Source organism: Aedes aegypti, chromosome 3 (assembly GCF_002204515.2).
Source record: "Aedes aegypti strain LVP_AGWG chromosome 3, AaegL5.0 Primary Assembly, whole genome shotgun sequence".
Lineage (NCBI taxonomy): Eukaryota > Metazoa > Arthropoda > Insecta > Diptera > Culicidae > Aedes > Aedes aegypti.
In genome coordinates, this window is record NC_035109.1 from 9,689,006 (window position 1) to 9,708,649 (window position 19,644).

General features: G+C 37.8%; 2 protein-coding genes across 2 annotated transcripts; both read left to right on the forward strand.

Annotated features, from left to right (window-relative positions):
• The first annotated feature begins 605 nt into the window (after positions 1–605).
• On the forward strand, positions 606–14,787 carry LOC5570222 (arrestin domain-containing protein 2). Its single transcript, XM_001658951.2, has 3 exons — positions 606–1,084; positions 3,029–4,027; positions 14,528–14,787. Exons 1-3 carry the CDS (start codon positions 970–972, stop codon positions 14,668–14,670), a joined length of 1,257 nt encoding a protein of 418 aa, XP_001659001.1. The 5' UTR covers positions 606–969; the 3' UTR covers positions 14,671–14,787.
• A 115-nt stretch (positions 14,788–14,902) lies between these two features.
• On the forward strand, positions 14,903–16,480 carry LOC5570223 (arrestin domain-containing protein 3). Its single transcript, XM_001658952.2, has 3 exons — positions 14,903–15,138; positions 15,221–16,135; positions 16,200–16,480. The coding sequence occupies exons 1-3, from the start codon at positions 15,024–15,026 to the stop codon at positions 16,400–16,402; spliced, it is 1,233 nt and encodes a 410-aa protein (XP_001659002.1). The 5' UTR covers positions 14,903–15,023; the 3' UTR covers positions 16,403–16,480.
• Positions 16,481–19,644: the final 3,164 nt, after the last annotated feature.

The following is a 19,644-nucleotide window of genomic DNA, read 5'->3' on the forward strand; positions in this document are numbered from 1 at the left end:
TACCTTTAAACTCTGTTGTTTATCTTTACAGGTAGGTCTATTTCGTCTGCGACTTACAGACTTCTACAGTGTCGAGTGCTTGACTTAGTATAAGAACTTAGATATAAGAAATAAATGTAAAACATCAATTTATTGATACTTATAAAGTAATTCAAAATAGGTTTTGAAGGCGAACCAGCTTGTGGCTGAAAGCCTCACTAATAAAGAAAAAAAAATGTTTCTGTTTAGATATTAGATAAATGAATTAAATGAACGGCGTTGCAACATACCCTTCGAAATATGTTTATTTCCTTATAAAAAAAATCTTCGTGATCTAGTTTACTAGCGAACAATTTCACAGCTTCTGTTTCTTTTCTGTATTAATTATCGGTTCTGTAGTTTTGTTTTTTTTTCAATTGGAATTCTTGATTGTATATGAAATAGGTTGCATTTTTAATTATACTGGATATCACATTGCAACAATAAATACCTACATTATACATCCACCCCAATGTTTGCATAAATCTTGACTAAAATCACAGCGGCGTGCCAAGTGAAGCGACCCGTAGAGGAAAACATGCGCTGGACCAACCAAACTGTCCCACATCTTTCCCATTCACCGACTAGGTATAGCAGCACGTCAAGTCAACGGCCACAAATGAGACCTTCACAACTCAGCGATCGCTGTGGATGTTTATTCGGTTTTCTTATGCAACAATGCCTAGTAAACCGGTAACTTCTTCGTGGCTCCACAAGCGAAGGCATTCGTGTGCCTCAGTTTCTGTTTTCCCGTCAACCAACCACAACACGATCGCGCAAAGTCGGAAGCTTATCCGACTCTTCATAGCTTCATACCTTTGTCATCGATGATCGAGCCTACTTGTTAGCAAAAGCCTTTTCACATCTAGTAATCACTGGTGACCACTCGAAGCTGGAAGTGATAAAAGTGATTCGCGGCCTACTTAGTTTTCTCAATTTGAAACTGTGACAATGACTGTCGAGTGCGACATTCGCTACGATAACAATCCCCAGGGGATATTCTACGTGGGCCAAACGCTGTCCGGAAGTGTCGTGCTGCGATCATCCGAACCAGAAACGGTGAATGGTAAGTAGCTAGCAAAGTAGTGCAGTTCTGAAAAGAATACGTTGATGCGTTATGCGTTGACCTTCATCGATGTCGTATACAGGTACATAAAAGCAAAAAAGAAACTTGAATACGATTATCAATGAGTGTGCTTCTGCTGGATCTACGTCACACGCGTGAATCGGTTGGCGATGGTATTTTGTGCTGTGTTGTGTTTGATAAACGATTTTATGTGTTTTTTTTCTTACGTTGTTCAAAGTCCTAGTAGGCTATGACTCATTTGTTATTTAAAGACAATGCCTTCTTTCACATGGAGATTCTCCATTGGACAAATGATGCTAATTGATCTTTTTTTTCTTGTCAAATCCTGAGCATTAAAAGTTTTCTTATCGAATCCGGAGCATTAAAGGTAGAATACCCTGCAAATAATTACCTTACGATGATTTTGTGCTAAAACAGCTAAAAAATATTTCGGAGGATGACTGAGTATCACTAAATCATTCATTCCATAATTTCTTTGTAAGTTATAATATTTTCAATGGTTTGCACAACGTTAATCGCATAAATGGCTTATATACATCATTAGTAACAAAACTTATTATTTCGCTGTAGGCCCTATTCAAAAGTTAGTCTCGAAAACTTGTTTTTGAAAAAAAAAACATCAAATTTGTATCACAAAACTCATGAATACGACATGAGATGGCAAAAATATTTTTGGCTGCCAGTATGTATGGAAACCGCCAATAGTGGGACTTCGTGTTGCCTTATGAATTACAAGAATAATCAGTTGTCTATTTATGGGCTTTTTGAACTTTCCAGTTGTCCATCGTCAGAAGCAACACGCTAATACTGTGTAATAAAAGCGAAGTTTTTCTACATTTGTTGTACAAAATACAATAGCGTGAAAGTTATATAGTCAACTCCCCATAACTCGACCTTCGAGAGACCATCGAGTTAGGGAGGCATCGAGTTATAGAACACAAAACCAGTTCCTCCTAAACGATCCAAGAGATAATCGATACTTCGAGGTAGCCATTAAAACCAACATTTACTATGGTTCTCTAACTCTATATTAAGATACGGAATATCGAGTAAAAGAGAGTTGCCTGTATTATATGTCACATACCCTTAATCACCCGGTCTTCACAAAGATCTTTTATCTCCAGAGGCCTCCACAGAGGTATCCACCGATGTTTCCCCGCAGTTTATCACAAAAAATCTCAATAGAAGTTCACAGTAGTCTAGAATCTCGGAAGCACTTTGAAGAAATTGCCTGAGACAAATTCTAAAAGAATTCTCAGAGGAATCTCAAGTTAAAATTCTTAAACAATAAATTGCTGATTGAACTCCATGACGAGTTCCCAAAAGTTTTGCATGAGGAATTACTGAAACTTTTGAACAATGTTTCTAACAATTTGAGAGAAATTTTGAATGGATTTCTAGGGAAAAATCTACTTCTGCTGAAATTACAAGAGCAATTTTTGATGAAATTGAAGAAAAAAGAATGACGAATCTCTGGAAGATTATTGGATTTTTTCCACAAGAAAAAAAATGCTAGAAAATCATTTGAAGGAATTTCCGGAAAATCTATAGGATAATATATTTTTTGAAGGAATATTTTCAGAAGAAATTTGTGGACAAATTTCTCAAGCTTATTCTTAAAAAAGTTTTTCCTAAATAAATTTCAGAAAAAAATGCTTTTTAAAAAATTCCGAAAAATGTTCTTGGGAGACATTCCTGAATCTTTTTCAGGATGTTCATAAATTGTCCTCGTTCACAAGGGGAGATACGTAGAACATTTCAAGAAAATATTGAAACATTTATTCAAACTTCACGATTTCTTTGAGTTTTGTAAAGCTGGAGACACATAATCAAAAACGCACCAAAAAGCATCAGATTTCCATCAGATCAATCAATAAAAATCATTTAGAATGTTAAGTAATCAATCTTTCTCTTATTTTCCAGTCGTTTCTATAAAAATCGAGGGGTTCACTGTAGTGCAGTGGACCGAACGACGTCCACCTCACGGCAAACGCCACCGATCGCGGCAGTTCAACGGACGCCAAGACCACTTCAATACCCAGATCAATCTGCTAGGCTCTCAAAATGCCCCAGCAATTACCATACCTCAAGGATCGCATGTTTACAACTTCAACTGCCCTCTTCCCGATTCACTCCCTACTTCCTTCGAAGGTCAGTATGGCCACATCCGGTACACCATCACAGTTACGATCGACAGGCCTTCACAGCAGACTACCACATACCGTGAAGCTTTCACAGTACTTCGGGCCGTCAACCTCAACGACACTCCTTCCCTGAGAGAACCGAAAAAGCTTGAGCTAAGCAAAACCTCCGGTTGGTGGATCTTCAAATCTGATCCCATGGACATCACAGTTGAGATCCCCGGCACCGGTTACGTCTCGGGCCAGAGCATTCCCGTAGCAGTTCGGTGGAAAAACAACAACGGAGCCATCCGAGGCATCCGAATTAAGCTGTTCAAGCACGAGACCTATTCGGCCACGGAACCTTACGAGAAGTCCCGAACCGACTCACAGAACGCGGTGAAAATCGAAAACCGAGACCACCAGCAGGATGTTGAGGGGAAATTTGAGAGGAATCTCCTAATTCCTTCGCTGCCGCCGAGCAGCGTTAGCCCGCTCATCACCATAGCTTACGAGCTCGCCGTGTACGTGCACCTCTCAGCCGACGATGTTCCGTCGTTCAAGGTGCCCATCACAATCGGGACGATTCCACTGATGGCTTTACCACCATCCCTTAGGCCACCGTCCGGAGGAGATGATCCGGATCAACCACCTGGTTATCCTCCATCGTACGGGTTCAAATTCGCTGGGAATCCATCGGATATGCCCACGGATAAGGCCGGAAGCTCTACCGCGTCGACGGCAACCCAACCAGGCCCGGGACCATCAACGAGTCAGGCTCCCGTGCAGGCGCATGATCTACGTAAGTATACTTTCTAATAATGATACCTCGTTTTGTATATGTTCGACTGGCATAAATTTTCCATGAAGAATTCTAACAGGAAAACCACCAAGGGGCGATCCATTAATTACGTAAGACAATTTTGGCGGTTTTTAGACCTCCCCCCTCCCCCCATAGTAAGATTTTTTGTATGAAAATTAAAAATAATTTGTATGGCGCGTAAGAAATCTCAAACCCCCCCTCCCCCCATAAACCCTTACCTAATTAATGGACGACCCCCAACAGTTTATCCTAGGATTTTTTAGGAATTTTCTCAGAGATTTCTCAGATACTCCACCAGGGATTCCTTCAGAAAATACTTGGGATTTTTCCATACGTCTACCAGAGATTCCTCCAGGAATGTGACTTGAAATTTCTCCAGGAATGGCACCAGGGATTGCTCGAAAAATTGCATCAGGAATTTCTCCAGCTTTTTGCTAGGAATTCTACCAAGGATTCTCCCAGAAAATCTATAAGGGATTCCTTCAGAAATTTCACCAGGAATTCCTCCAGGTTTCTTCCCTGAGATATCTCCAGGAATCCCTCAAGGATTTTTTTTTTTGTTCAGGAATTCCAATAGGGATAGGAATCTATAGGAATTCCATTGTGGATTCCTCCACAAATAAATCTTTTAATTCTTTAGTCTAAATTCCTTGATATTTCCAGGTTCTTCCCTGGTTTTACAAATTAATTCCAGGTATAGGAAATGCTCAAAATACATAAATTATCAGCGCCTTATTTTATTTTTATTTTTTATTTATTTTTTCATTATTATAATCATGGTTTTTGAAATAGCTTTGTTTTAATTATAGTTCCAAAAAGCATTAACAATAAACCTTTCAATAAAAAAAATGTCAAAAAAAAAAACAAAGTGTGTAAACGACAAAAAAAACCAAAAAACAGAATTGTGGGTATATTTTTTTTAATTCCTACGAAAAACAGTTGCTTTTGAAAGGATCTGAAAGCTACAGAATCTAGGAAAATCTGATCTGAAGAAAATGGTTTATTCAGGAATCACACGAAATTTTTAAGTAATATTAGTTATGGAACATATGTATATATATAATCCCGAGCAACACACATGATGTAATTGTTTATTATCAACTTATATATGACTAGTTTTGGTCATATATCAGTAGATAATACACAATTATAACATATGTGTTACTGGGGATCATATATTGGTTAAAATCGTATGGCAGAATAGAAACTTTTTTCGTTAGAAGGTCTGTACCATCAGTTGATAAATGAGGGGGTTAGAAGCAAAAAGGTGTAAGTGACAAAAATCTACCTTTGAGAAAAATGAGTTTGAAGTTTTTTCAGTAATTTTTCATTTAAGTGCCATGTTGTGGTGTCTTTTACTCACCAATATTTTACTCTTATTAGTCCAAACATGCTTATTGTCCCAAACATGCTGTTCAATTATTTAAGACTTTTAAAGCGATTTGTGAAAGATTTGGGACTTCATTCGTCAAAACTTGTTCAGTTGAACAGTGCAGAAACTCGCTTATTGCAACAAAATGAGCAAAATGGTACGAACTTCAAAAAAATCAATTCATTTTTGGGGATAATATTTGAAACAGCCACAGAAAATTTCAGACTGTCACCAGTGTTGTAAGCAATCACGGTAGTCGACACGTTTTTGCTGATATTCGGCAGTGCTTCCCTTAAACATGCACAACACGAGCGATCAAACGAATGTCGAAAAGAAAAATGTCAATTGAATGCCACTGACCGCGATAGCTTTGCTAGGAGACATTACGGTTTTGTTTTGCGTTCACTGTAGTGTGTCACATTCGACATAACAGGCAAGATCAAACTCTTCATGTTGTTTATGATCCGATGTCTGAACTCAATGCAAAACTTATAATTTATGCAAATGTCATCGTGTAAGACGACATTCAATTGATACTTTTTGTGTTTGCCGACGTTCATTCTAAAGCTCGTGCTATGACTGCTAACCATAGCAACGAAACGAACGTCGCGCAAAGTGTCGAATGTTTACAGCACTACAGACTGTCACCACGTTCCAATCCTTATTTAAAACCAGAAATTCCTAAATGTTTTCCATTGCCGCCATTCGCTAACAAATGGGATCTATCATTTTTATTATTAAAGATGATTCAGGCTTTAAAATCCTTTTTGGTATAAAATGTCAGTACGAAGTGCAGTCAACTCAAAATTGATTCTAGTTTGGTCTTGCTGCTGCTCGTTTATATTAGCTACGGGCTACGGTTTATATTGTGCTACGGGTCTCTTAACGCATAGTCTACACAGTTCGAACGAAACGTGTAAATTTCTGAGACATATAATGCACATAATTGGAGCGTGGAATATCTTGGATATTTACATGATATGTCATGTAAACTTCAATTAAATGTCATGTAATCCAGCAGGATCCTGAGTGGTTACATGACATATAACACATTTTTACATTATTTCGGGCATAAATTTACATGATTTCGTGTTTACATGGCATAAATGAAGTTTACATGACGTGTAATCTTCATTATTTTTAACTGTGTACCTTGCGATCAATTAAGATACAGTCATTGTCTTGTAAAAAAATATTGTATTCGAAAAAATACTCAGGTAGGGTCGGTGTTCCCTTAGTGGACAGTCCCCTATAGTCACACTAGTGGCTTTTTACGGCCGTTTTGCTATAAATCTTTTCAAAACATTTTTTGACATTAAGGTCAGTAGCTATTTATCTAAGTACCATCGATACACAGCTTGATTTTGTTCAATAAATGATCGAAATAATTAGTTTTGCTTAAAATTTGAGCTCCCTTGCGCCTATAGTAAACCTATTGTTCCTATAGTAGCACTACAGAGAGAAACTATTTTTTATTATACGAAATAATTGATGAATTAAGAACTTTTTTTACATCAAACGAAAGCTTTTGATCAACACTTTGTAGGAAAAATATAAAAGTTTTGTAAAAATACAGTTTTTATAAGTATTTTGCCAACGCCATGATGCTAGTGCTACTATAGGAACAGAAATTAGAAATAGTGCTACTATAGGCACATGTATTCCTATAGTGGCACAAGCGACAATAAATACAAACATTTGAGTTTTCATAGTTTTTAAAAATCGTGACGCTAGCGTTATTTTTCGATTTTATACGAATTTTTGTTCTTAGCTATGCGGCTATTGGTACATCGACCCTAACTAAAAACTTTTGCTAAGACAACAACAGTTTACTTCATAATTTCACAATCATGAGGCGCCAGCGAAAATGTGAACTTCAAGTCAGTGTAAATTTTATGGGTTGTGCTAATAGAAATAATAAACCATAGAAGAATAATGTGTTCCCTTTGTTCTCGCTCAGAAACATGTTGGGTACATAAGTGTCAAACTGCATACATTTTCGCGTTGGCATTTATAGCCCCGCCTATCTCCGCCAGCAAAAGATGTTCCTACTGCGACGCCAGCGACATTCTTCTTCTGTGGTTTATTACTTCTATTGTTGTGCTGCTTTTCCCCGAATATCGATTCACCGACCGCCAGTTCCCCGAATCCCAGTTCCTCGAATACTCCTTTTCCCCGAATAGCCCATTGGCCAGGTTGGCCTCCGCCAAGGGCGCCAGTCTTCAGGGGGCGCCGAATTGCGTGACACACCTGGTAAAATTATACAGGGGATAGGCAAAATGATTGAGATAGGTAAAATTTTGCCTAAGTTTAAATGCTCATAACATTATGAAAAGTTTATGAAATTGGATGCATAGTGGACACCGGAGATGTTCCGGATTTTCCGAGGACATGTCTAAATGTTCTTGTGCCTTTTTATCTGTCATGTGTTTTTTTTTTTTTTTTTTGAAGTGTGAGCTTGTATTTATAAGGACTGTTCATTTTATAAAGTGGACACTTTGTTTATGCTATATCTTTTTTATTTATTGATAAAATCGTAATCGGTTTTCTGTGTATCGTTGACCTATTATTCTAAAATGCTATGAAAATATAAAATCTTTGAAAATGCTTTTGGTTGAAGAGCTAAATAGTTTTTTCCAAAAACTCTTAAAAAAAGCTGTCCGTCAAAGTTTAACATTATTTTTCGTAAAACAAAAATCCTTATTTTTATGAACAAATTGTATGTTTGTATCCTTTACTATTCTACTAAAGGTAAAGCTTTAAAAATATCAATTATATTCCACCATTCTATGACACTAGGTAACTTTAGTGATTTACCCATTTATGGCCAAATTTGCTGATACACCATCCTTTCACTCCCAGCAAAAGAGAAAAGTAAAAAGCGTGTTCAAAACTAGTTTGGATTACTAAAGAAACTATATTAGTATAAACGAAAGCTAAATCGTGAGATTAAACTACAGTCTTAAGTATAAATTTTACTGTTTATGGTAGTTTTACTAAAAAGTCTCATACTTTTAAAATCATGTACGCATATTTATCGATCTACAGCAAATTGTAAACAGTTTTCTCCGAATTTTTCAATTGGTAATCTCAGAATAACATATTATGAAAATAATATGTGGAAAATAAAATCGATTTTATTACAGCAGTGTTGCCAATTTTGATGATTGTCAATGTACTTTGATAGGTCTTCTAAGAATAAAACAATTGTGTTTCTGTTGTGCTTTGAATGTGACGTGGGGACTTACTAAGTAATTCTATGAAGGCGTAAGTTATGTTTCATATTAATACTATATTAGGACTTCCGTCAGGACGTACTTTTACACAAAAAATTCTACTCATATCAATTCCCATCAAATTTAAAAAAAAAATTCTTTAAAAATATACGGGAAAATTGATGTTATTATATCTGTAAAATTGTTGCTCCAAAAATAACTTGATTTTTTCCATCAGGCTTCTGATTGATGATGCTTTCGAAGAACAAGCCTTTTTTGAAAATAGAAAATATAAATTATCGAATTTTCCAGCCAATTTCTTACAATCATTGATTTTGATAACCTCAAAAAACACAGCGTAACAAAAATGACATTTTTGCGTGTCTCAAGGATCAAATTATGTGTCTCTAGTAGATTTGGGGTTGCTGAATCTGGTGTCATTCTCAGAAATGTTCCAGCACGTCACAATTTTTAGCTACAGGTCGCCAAAGTTGTATAAAACACTGGTTTTATTAATATTTACATGAAATTTAAAGTACAATTCGATACGGAATCATACTTTTTTGTAATGTAATCCACCAAACATGCAAAATAGAACTTGAACTTACATTTCAGACATAATTTGATTGAAATTGCGCGATTAAATTTCGATTAAACCGATTTTTTCAACATGCTTGCAGTCTCCATACAAAATTCTTCGTTTCTTCTATATGGAAAAATACAACAATTCTCTAAACCATCAAAAAATAACTTTTCCGTATCGAAAGTAATACAAACTTTGATGATAAGTACTGTTATACACATAAAGTTTGAATTCTGTGGCAAATTAAGCCAATATATTACCTTACAAGCTGGCAAACTTGCATGCAAGTTGGCTGAAATAGTCATTTTTTGACTTTTTAAACAGTCAATATCTCAAAAACTAGACGTGCTATGATATTTCTGAAAACGACAATGGATTCAGCAACCCTTAATTAAGTGGATAGCGGTATTTTGGGGCTGGAGACTTTTATATCCTGCAAATAAAGAATAAAATAATATGTTAATCAGTCCACAGTTCGGGAAGTCTTCCTTCTGCGCCAACTGCAGCCAGTACTTATAGCTCAGAAATACCGTAGGTACGAACAGATAAAAGGTACCAAGTCAAAAGGTAGAATAATTAATATTACTTGAGATAGGTAGACATGACAGTCTACCCCTTTAGAAAAGTTCTAATAACTCTTTAAAAGCCACCTACAAGTTGCAACAACTCATACAACAAACAATCGAAAATATATCCAAAGAATTCCACGATCTTATCTGAAATGCGCAAATTTGCTAATTCTATGACTGCAACAAAACATTCAAATCATTGGATTTACTGCTCAACATTGCATTTGACAAATTCGCCAACACTAAAGAACAATTTCGTTCATCTCAATACAGCAATTGCTTCACAAAAGAACAACTATGTTCACAATAAACGACAATTTCGTCAGCTCTGAAGAACAATTTGGTTCAACTCAAATCAGCAATTGCACCACACTTTCAAAAACAGATACAATTGGCAATTCGCCACCCCAAAGAAAATCGATTATCTTCAACACATGATCCTCGTCGCCACTTTTATATCCTGTAAATAAAAAATAAAATAATATGTTAATCAGTCCACAGTTCGGGAAGTCTCCCTTCTGTGCCAACTGTTTATGCCGACACTTACAGTGACGAACAATTCATAGTTTGTTGAATAATCATATTTATGTCCCACCGTTGCAACGATTAAATGTGCGGTCATACATATTTTATAGATTAAATAAAAGCATGAACCGAGCTCACCAATTGATCCTTCATCCTTGATTGAGCAGCCACAATTTTCAGCTTTATTTGAAGCATACATACTAACGTCTTCTTCTTCTTCTTTCTGGCGTTACGTCCCAACTGGGACAAAGCCTGCTTTCTCAGCTTAGTGTTCTTATGAGCACTTCCACAGTTATTAACTGAGAGCTTACAATGCCAATGACCATTTTTGCATGCGTATATCGTGTGGCAGGTACGAAGATACTCTATGCCCTGGGAAGTTGAGAAAATTTCCAACCCGAAAAGATACTCGACCGGTGGGATTCGAACCCACGACCCTCAGCTTGATCTTGCTGAATAGCTGCGCGTTTACCGCTACGGCTATCTGGGCCCCACATACATACTAACTAAGAAACGCGAATCTCTTTTCGCACTCGCGCCACGCGGACCGAAAACAATTGGTCTTGATTCCTTCGCTCGCCTTGCAAGAGCATGCCATGGAATCGGAAGAACACACACTACTCCAAGATTTTCAAAGGTGATACTTCCCGAATTACTGTGATGGTGATAGAGGAATGTGGGGCAAGATGAGCACCCGGGGCAAGATGAGCACCCCTAGTTTGTGTCGTTCCTACCGATTTTTTTCAATAAATTATTTGGGGTTCTGATGAATATCATTAAATTGATATGATGGCCATATATTTCAGCTAAAAAATCAACAGCACAACGTAAATATTGTCAAAAATACATAGAAGACCAAAAATTTACTTTTTCATGTAAGATTTGTTCATTTTTGTTGCGTAAACCATTAAATTCATACGTTTTTGGCCGTATACTTATAGAATAATCTTCTGTAGATAATCAGGAGCAAAAATTTTATCAAATTTAAAAAATATTTCAATTGTTTTGATTATAATAATAAATTTACACCCTTGGGGCAATGTTCAAAATTAAGTAAAAGTGTGAAATTATAGAACCACATTTAGCTGTGGGCTTGACTTGCGGTATCCTCTTTGCACAAACATTTTTTCTAAAAAATAATATAAACAAACAACAAATTTAATAGATTTTTAAGTAGCAATCTATGAAAAGTTATTTATTTTTTGATAAAAGTTTTAAAAACTAAGCTATGAAGATAAAAACTATCAGATATTAAAGATAATATCTTGGGATATTGCAAGCATTGAAAAATAATAGTTTTCTTCAATAAATTGCATCTTTTTATGGGGGTGCCCATCTTACCCCGCAGTTTTTTTGACCGATGATAAAAAAGCTATTTTTTAACGTATTATTGGGAAAACTATTTATCACTTTTTAAAACTTTTAATGGTTGGAGGTCAAAGTAATAACGTAAAAGATAAGGATGGTTTCCAATTTTACCAAAATAAGAACGTTTAAGTAGGCTTAACGTGAAGATGAATCGAAGCCAAACCTCAAATTTTCAAGAGCACAAATCTGGAGAACCGTACACCCGTTTGAGCTGAAAACTTGATCGATTGGTCACTAGCTGGTGGTGACCAATCGATTAAGTTTTCAACTTAAACGAGTGTTCGGTACTCCAGATTTGTGCTCTTAAAAATTTGGAGTTTGGCTTCGATTCATCTTCACCTTAAATGTTACGAAGAAATTGGTTTGGTCTGGCAATCTGTGGTTCGGTTTATGCTCCCGGGAGCGTTACCTTCGAAAATATTGAAGTTTCACACCCATATTGATATGGTTCCAGACATGTTCCCAATCAGCCAAGTATGGTCAGGCGGGGCAAGATGAGCACCCTAAGAATTAGGTTTGTATTAATAAGTGACAAAATTTTCTATTCTGTATTGTATTTATTGAAGCTTTTAGAGAATTTGGCCAAAATTTAATCAAAACCGCCTTTTGGTATGCTTGAGTATTTCCTGAAATATGATATCCTTTCGTTGTTTATACAAATTCTTTACACTACATTGATAAATATTCTTTTTGCCATTTCTCATCGTAATAGGCTGTTTTTCATCACGCCAATCTGTCATGAAACGGCCTACTTTCCTGCACTGAAGTATGCAATGCGGGAAAATAGTCATGACGCAACTGAAACTAGTGTTGTAATGATTCATTACACAACGCTTTCTCATTACGCAACTGTTTTGAGTTGCGTAATGAATCATTACACAACAATTTTTCAAAAATTGTAAAATGATGGTGAATGCACGCCGATATAATTTCTGATACCCTCAAGTGGTCTTCCACGAAATTGCAAAAAATGTTGTACGTAACTCGTTGCAGAACTCGATTTTTACAGCACTCGTCGTAATTACGACTAGTGCTGTAAAAATCATCATTCTGCAACTTGTTCCGTAAACTACTATTAAGTTATTGTATTATTCCGAATATTGGCTAATCAGGTACCTTTAGATTTCTGTTTGAATAGGTGACAATCATTTAACCCATATATTTTCGAAAATGCAATGGAAATTTTCAAAAATATTTGGTTTGCTCTCGTATTTTTCAAGGTGTTCATTTTACCACCAACAGCTGTTCATTTTACCCACATGCACACTCAATCTGTTCGGTAAAAATAACTGGGTTTTTGAACTACCGAAAAAGTCAGTAAACTAAAAAAAATGTGAGAAATCGAAAAACAGATATTTTTTACTGAAACTTTGCAGAGAGCTTTCTTTTTATATCATATATCGATAAAAAATAGAACATGGTGAAATTTGCTTTTCAATTACGCGTGGCGACAGTTTTCATTTTACTGACTTTTTCGGTAGTTCCAAAACCCAGTAAAATTTTACCGACCCCAGTAATTTAATCTAGATGTGTGGTGCAAGTAAAATGAACATTTCTATGGTTTTTTGCTAGCGATAAAAATATGTAAAAATTTAGCTATTTTAGTCTGCTATAGATAACATCCCTAGTTTTGATGTTGTACGATAGATCTATACAAATTTATCGTTTTTCGATCAGAAACAGGATGATACCCTTAAGGTGTTCATTTTACCGCCCCTTCCCTACTATTGTATCAATTGCTACTTAAAGAGGTTATGGACCGATGCACGAGTTCACTATTTGACGTTTGAGCGGTGCCGTGTTATTTATGTGACCATGGCAACGAGTGAATTCGGCACCGCTCAAACGTCAAATTAGTGAACTCGTGCATCGGTCCATTGACTAACTAATAGTGAAAAACATTTTCTGCTCTACAATTTTTGTTTTAAATTTGTTTAAGAAGTTTTATTCGGAATCTAGTTAAAATCTTTACAAAGCCCACATGGGAAGTTGGGTCAAAAGTATCTTCAGCAAATTTGTTTATAATTAAAACATAAACCAAACTATTATTGTTTTCTAAGAAGATGCAAAACTCAATTACGAACAACTTCCCTGTAGACATCATATGTCTAAAATCAACGAGAACATACATCCTTAAAATCGAAAATCGACCTTGGTAAATGGATTTACTGAGAACCCAACAGCTGATATCTGGGTAAATATTAGCCGAATCTCAGTAAAACTTTTACCGAGATCTCGGTAAACGTTTGCCGAATCTCGGTAACGTTCGTCGAAATCTCGGCAAAAAAAATTGGACTGCTCATATCTCGGTGAAGTGTTTTACCAAGATACGACATTGAAAAATACCGAATTCTCAGCTGTTGGATTCTCGGCGATCCGTTTTACTGAACTTGGTGAAATAATTCAACCCTCTAATACCCAATCTCGCCTGTAAGCTAAGTATGCTGTTTCGCTCAAGTAAAGTAAAGAAATTCCTTGACTGAATGGGTCAAGAAATTTCCTACAAAGAGCCCCCTTTGAAATGACATTTCTTCTCAACTGCGTACTGCGATCAGAAAAATGTGATTTTCTGGACCATTTCCGGGAAGAAATTTTCCACGCATCGAGATAGGCGATTCCTTTTCTTGTCAGTAGCAAACCAGCCTTTAAACGGGATCCTCTTTGGAATTTTTGACAAATTCGGACATAATTAGTCACGGTAGAGAATTGTTTGAAATTACAATTAATACAGTTTGCAATGGTAGAGGATATTTATCAATAACTACAACGGAATATACCTTAACTGGCATTCAACACGCAATTACGAATCCAACTCAACATTTTTCATTTACTTTTTTACCTCCACAGCCCCTCCAACGTACGAAGAAGCGATGAGTACCGTGACGAACACCGAAGGAGACGAAGGCCCAGCCCCCATGGATTCCAATAAACCGTTCATCCCCCTTTATCCCGTGTACAACTTCGGTGACCCAGGTCCAGAACAGCAATAATTGTTCAACCAACTAGCTTAGTGTAGGTTTAAGTAGTAGCTACGCAATTTCTTATCTCCGATATGTACTTAATGGAAAACAAAAGTGTGCTATTAGGGTGGTGTACCCGGGATTTAATGCTGTTTATAAACACTGCATAGCCGCAATGCCGACTGGTAATTCACAGCCCTCCTGTCCTGACTCACACGCGCTTGCAATGTGTCCAACAACAATATCTGGCCTTATCTTATCTCGCTATCGCTATCTACCTACATAACTCAATGGCAAAAATATTTCCCGTGTGATTGGTCAATCGAAAGCTCAGTATTGAGTCAGCAGTTTCTGAAGTTCGATGTGGCCACGGTTCCACGCAAATGTCTACCAGCTGCGAAATCAAGTTCGATGAGAATCCCTACGGAGTGTACTTCCCGGGGCAGGCGCTTTCCGGAACGGTTGAACTCCGCTTGGGTGAAGCGGTGAAGGTCAAAGGTAGAACATTTTTAAATATGATTTGGGCAGTCGATCAAAACAGGAAATGAGTCATCGTTTATGGAGCAATTTATTGTTTCAGGGGTTGCTCTTCAAATCAAGGGCATTGCCGACGTACGATGGACCGAGAGTACGGGAACTGGAAAGAATCGACGCACCATCCACTACCATGGACGACAGGATTACATGAATTCCACAACGTATTTGGCTGGATCTAGAGATGGTAATAATATAGATCTACTGCCTGGAATCCATACGTACCGCTTCTCATGTGTTCTACCAACCAATCTGGTCACATCTCTGGAGGCCGAACATGGTCACGTTCGGTACACGGTCAAGGTGATCCTTGAGCGCTCCTGGAAAGTCGACCATTCGTACAAAGTAGCATTCACAGTGTTGCGGCACGTCAACCTGAACGAGGAAAACTTCGACGTACGTCTACCGACCAAGATGGCGAAACAGAAAACCTTCTGTTGTGGCCCTTGTAGTTCCGCACCGATGCTCATAACGGCCGAAACTCCAATTTCCGGATACGTCCCGGGACAAACCATAGCTGTCCACATTGAAGTCGACAATCAAAGTAACAAAAACCTGGATGAGATTTCTACCAAGTTGATGCGAGTGGTGTCCTTCGTCAGCCAAACGCCGTACACTAGAGTTAAGAACTTGTCCACTATAGTAGCTCAGGTTCGGTGTGCAGGCGTTCAAAGGCGCAACAAAGGTAGCTACGTACAACATCTCCTAGTTCCACCATTGCCACCAACCAGCAAAACCTGCCAAGTTCTGACCGTCAACTACATGGTCGAAGTGGAGGGGAAAATCTCCGGTCCGGCTATCAATCCCAAGATCCACCTGCCCATCATGGTAGGAACCATTCCACTGACCACCAATGCAGTTCCCAACTTTGATAGCGTACAAAACATCACCACTCCAATAGTGGTGCAGCCCATGGCATCCGCTCCAGATGCATACTCTCCAGTTTTGCCTGCCGATCTACGTAAGTGTTCTTCTTTCATTCAAAAATGAGAAATTCTATCCTAATTTTTGTTTTTGTCCGATAGCTCCACCAAGTTACGAACAGGCTGTTCATGGTAGCGGTGTCAATATCCAGGAAGAAGGGGAAGTCAACGAGATTGGCTGGAGGGAATTTACTCCAAGGTATACGGTGTATCGCTTCAGCGAGAGTGCTGCGACTTCAGCTGTGACGGCGCCACCAGAAGGGTCGGAGTCCGAAACGGCGAAAACTCCGATGCAGAAGTATTAATCTAGAATAACATTGGTCTATGATATTGTTGAACTTTAACTTCTATTAAGAATTATTAAAACTTAGATTTGTATCGTACTATACACTGTCCTTTTCCGAACTACTTTAATGGGACCTCTCATTTTCTACCTTTTACCACCACGTTATTTCTTTTAATTCCTTTTTCTTTTCTAGATGGCGACTACCCAACTACAGGGCCTGGTCTTCTTCTCCCTGTCTTTCGTATGCTTACGGACGCGTAGAACGGTGTATCGTGTAGGAACTATCTAGCAAAAAGGGATAGGGGAGGGGCTCTAGATGCTTAGAACCCAAGTTCTGTCCTAAGCCTTCCTTTTTTCATACTCGAATGCTTCCTCCCACACTTCTCAAATCCAGCAACGATTGTTCAACTCATGTACTGTCGGTTGGGTGTCCATCTTCATCGAGAATCAATCGGAAGACAGATTTCAAGAAATTATAACCTTATTAAGGGGGCAGGATCCGTCATTGATTTCGAAATTTTCAAAAGCAGGGTTTTCGTTCAAAATCAAGACAATTTAGAGGAAAATGTGTTCACTGTATTCTCTTCTCGGACCGAAACACAGTGAACACATTTTTATCGAATAATTTTTAGTTTTGAACAGAAAACCGGCTTTTGAAGTTTCGATGATGACGGAGCGTTGATCAAAACAATGTTAGCACTTCACGCTTCTCAGTTCACGAATGAAAAAACCAATTGTACCCAGTGTTGCCACATATTTTTCCATTCTCATCTGTGTTTTTGGGTCAAAAATCTTTTTCATCTTAAGTCAACCTCCAAAAGTCTTGGCAAAAATATGTGTTATACAAGAGTTACAAAATTTAATTTTTCTAGATCAATAAGAACCTTTGCAAACATATTATGACTGTCAGCAATTTTTGATACAATTCTACTGAAAATAAGTTAATGATGAATAGGGCAACGGTCGTATTTTGGACCCCCTAAGGAAGTGATTTTAGTTTTTTGTCCCAATTAATAAATTGCACAGCGTCATCCCGTCCAGTCAAGTCGCGTGTGCGTGTTGTTCCTGTGAGCAATGTTTTCCGCTTGGATAAAAGTTGGCTTGCTGATTGAAAAGAGTGTCATATAGTTAAAAAGCATGTAAATGAGCAGCATAATCCAAAGAAGAAAGAAAATGTGCGTTTAAACGTGAAGGAAAAATGAAAATTTAGGTAGAAGAAAATCTTAAATTCGGAGGCATCAGATATTTTGCGGTGTTAGTGAGTGTGAAAAAATACCGTTGGTGTGAATATCTGATTGTAGCGGTACTAGTGTGTGTGTGTGTGTGGACTGTGGAGCGACAAGGTTGCGACTGTCTGGTTGAAAGATGACGGAAGATGCAGTTTCGTTGTATTCGTGCAGCTTTGGACGCCATCAGCCAAAAAGTGTAACGTTAATGACGGCACCAGCACCAAACGTGTTTGAAGTGCATGGTGAGGGAGCGAAAGGCAACAGAAGCGTTTGCAGGCCTGACCGCAATTGAGTGGACTCGAAGCTAAGTATAATTTCATTTCATTATGTTTCCAGGGTAATCGCGTTTACATTTCAACTTTGTAGAAATATTACAAATATTTTTATATTTTTGCCCTTTGTGTACAGCAACTAATAATTTTTGTCCTGATTATCAGGTCTTATATAGTTAATTAAAACGTGATTCTATTTGTGGCATTCTGTCAAGCAAATAATTATACAATTCCATTGAATAGCTAGTGTACACTTCCAAATTGCTCGCGGTATGGACCTTTGCACGGGTTCACTATTTGACGTTTTAGCGGTATCATAACGATAGAAATTTTCCATTAGGTACCTACTTGCTCTACTTGCGCCCACGCGTCTTCATAATCATCATCATCGTCATCAATTGGCCATTAGGCTGACACGCGTTCGCAGAAGTGAGGTGGTGTGCGTGATACCTGGCGCCCTTTCTTTCTCTTGTATGTAGTTTTCGAGCATCGCAATTCTCACGGTCGTGTTGGTAGTTGTTAGAAATTAAATGCCTCTTGCCTTATGGACCGATGCACGTGTTCACTATTTGACGTTTGAGCGGTGCCGTGTTGTTTATGTGATCATGGAAACGGGTGAATTTGGCACCGCTCAAACGTCAAATTAGTGAACTCGTGCATCGGTCCATTTCATCATGCTGCGCGTGCATTGTCAATGATAAGAATCAGTTACGCAGTGCATTTGTGGGTTTTGGGCATTTGTCGAAAAAAAAAATATATATATATTCTTCTGTGTGTGTAGAAAACATTGATCATATGCACTGGGTGGCGTGTTGTAACACTGAGGACTTGAGATGTGACTGAGCTTCAGGCAACGAGCGTGCCGTTTGCAACGTTAAATCACAGAATGGACCAATGCACGAGTTCACTAATTTGACGTTTGAGCGGTGCCGTGTTCACTCGTTGCCATGGGCACATAAATAACACGGCTCCTCCATGGTGTCACACGCTTCAATCATATATTTGTGTTCTGATTGACGATAGAGCATATGGGTTTATTCACAAATTTCATAACGCCAAAAATGGCCATTTTTTACACCCACCCACCCCCTCGTAACGCTTTTTGTATGAACACTCTACAATTTTCGTATGAGCCGTAACATCATGAGGACACCCACCCACCCCCTTCAGCGTTATGAAATTTGTGAATGGGCCCTATTATCTTATTAATGATATGTTAACCATTAATGTTTGTTATGTTCTTTACATAATAGAGGAACCGCGCATTACGATGAGTGACTATCAGATCTTTTTCCTCCCTAACTAATCAGCACCCTTTCCTTGATGCAGAGGTGTTCTCAGTCTCCGGAGGCAGCAGTCGTTACACTATACCATTCCTTCCCCATACCGGCTGCCTATGGGGACTTGACCGGCGCCATTACTGATCAATAGTGTGAGATCTGCTAGAATGTGCACTTCGAGAATAAGTGGAAAGTTCTATCAAGTGTTCAATTGAATCGAAGGGCAATTCTTTCGAGTCAATATGAACTTGTATAATATTGTCTTTTACTGCTTTAAGGAGATATAATTTTCAGGTTGACGGCATATTATATTTTATTATTTAAAGAATTCTATAGATAAAATTTTACTTAGTTCACTGCTTTTCACAAAAACAATTTCATTCATGGTTGCTAACAATCGATTACAAATCATTCGATAACTTATACTACTTTTTAGCGTAGCACTTTTATATTCAGAGGGAGTTGAACAGTTTAATTTGA

What these genes read in the sequence shown, in the direction of transcription:
- LOC5570222 (XM_001658951.2), top strand. Translation starts at nt 970, where the DNA reads ATGACTGTCGAGTGCGACATTCGCTACGATAACAATCCCCAGGGGATA. An exon ending in CGAACCAGAAACGGTGAATG is followed by an intron (nt 1,085 to 3,028) that starts GTAAGTAGCTAG and finishes CTTATTTTCCAG; the next exon opens with TCGTTTCTATAAAAATCGAG. An exon ending in CGTGCAGGCGCATGATCTAC is followed by an intron (nt 4,028 to 14,527) that starts GTAAGTATACTT and finishes TTACCTCCACAG; the next exon opens with CCCCTCCAACGTACGAAGAA.
- LOC5570223 (XM_001658952.2), top strand. Translation starts at nt 15,024, where the DNA reads ATGTCTACCAGCTGCGAAATCAAGTTCGATGAGAATCCCTACGGAGTG. An exon ending in TGAAGCGGTGAAGGTCAAAG is followed by an intron (nt 15,139 to 15,220) that starts GTAGAACATTTT and finishes TTATTGTTTCAG; the next exon opens with GGGTTGCTCTTCAAATCAAG. An exon ending in AGTTTTGCCTGCCGATCTAC is followed by an intron (nt 16,136 to 16,199) that starts GTAAGTGTTCTT and finishes TTTGTCCGATAG; the next exon opens with CTCCACCAAGTTACGAACAG.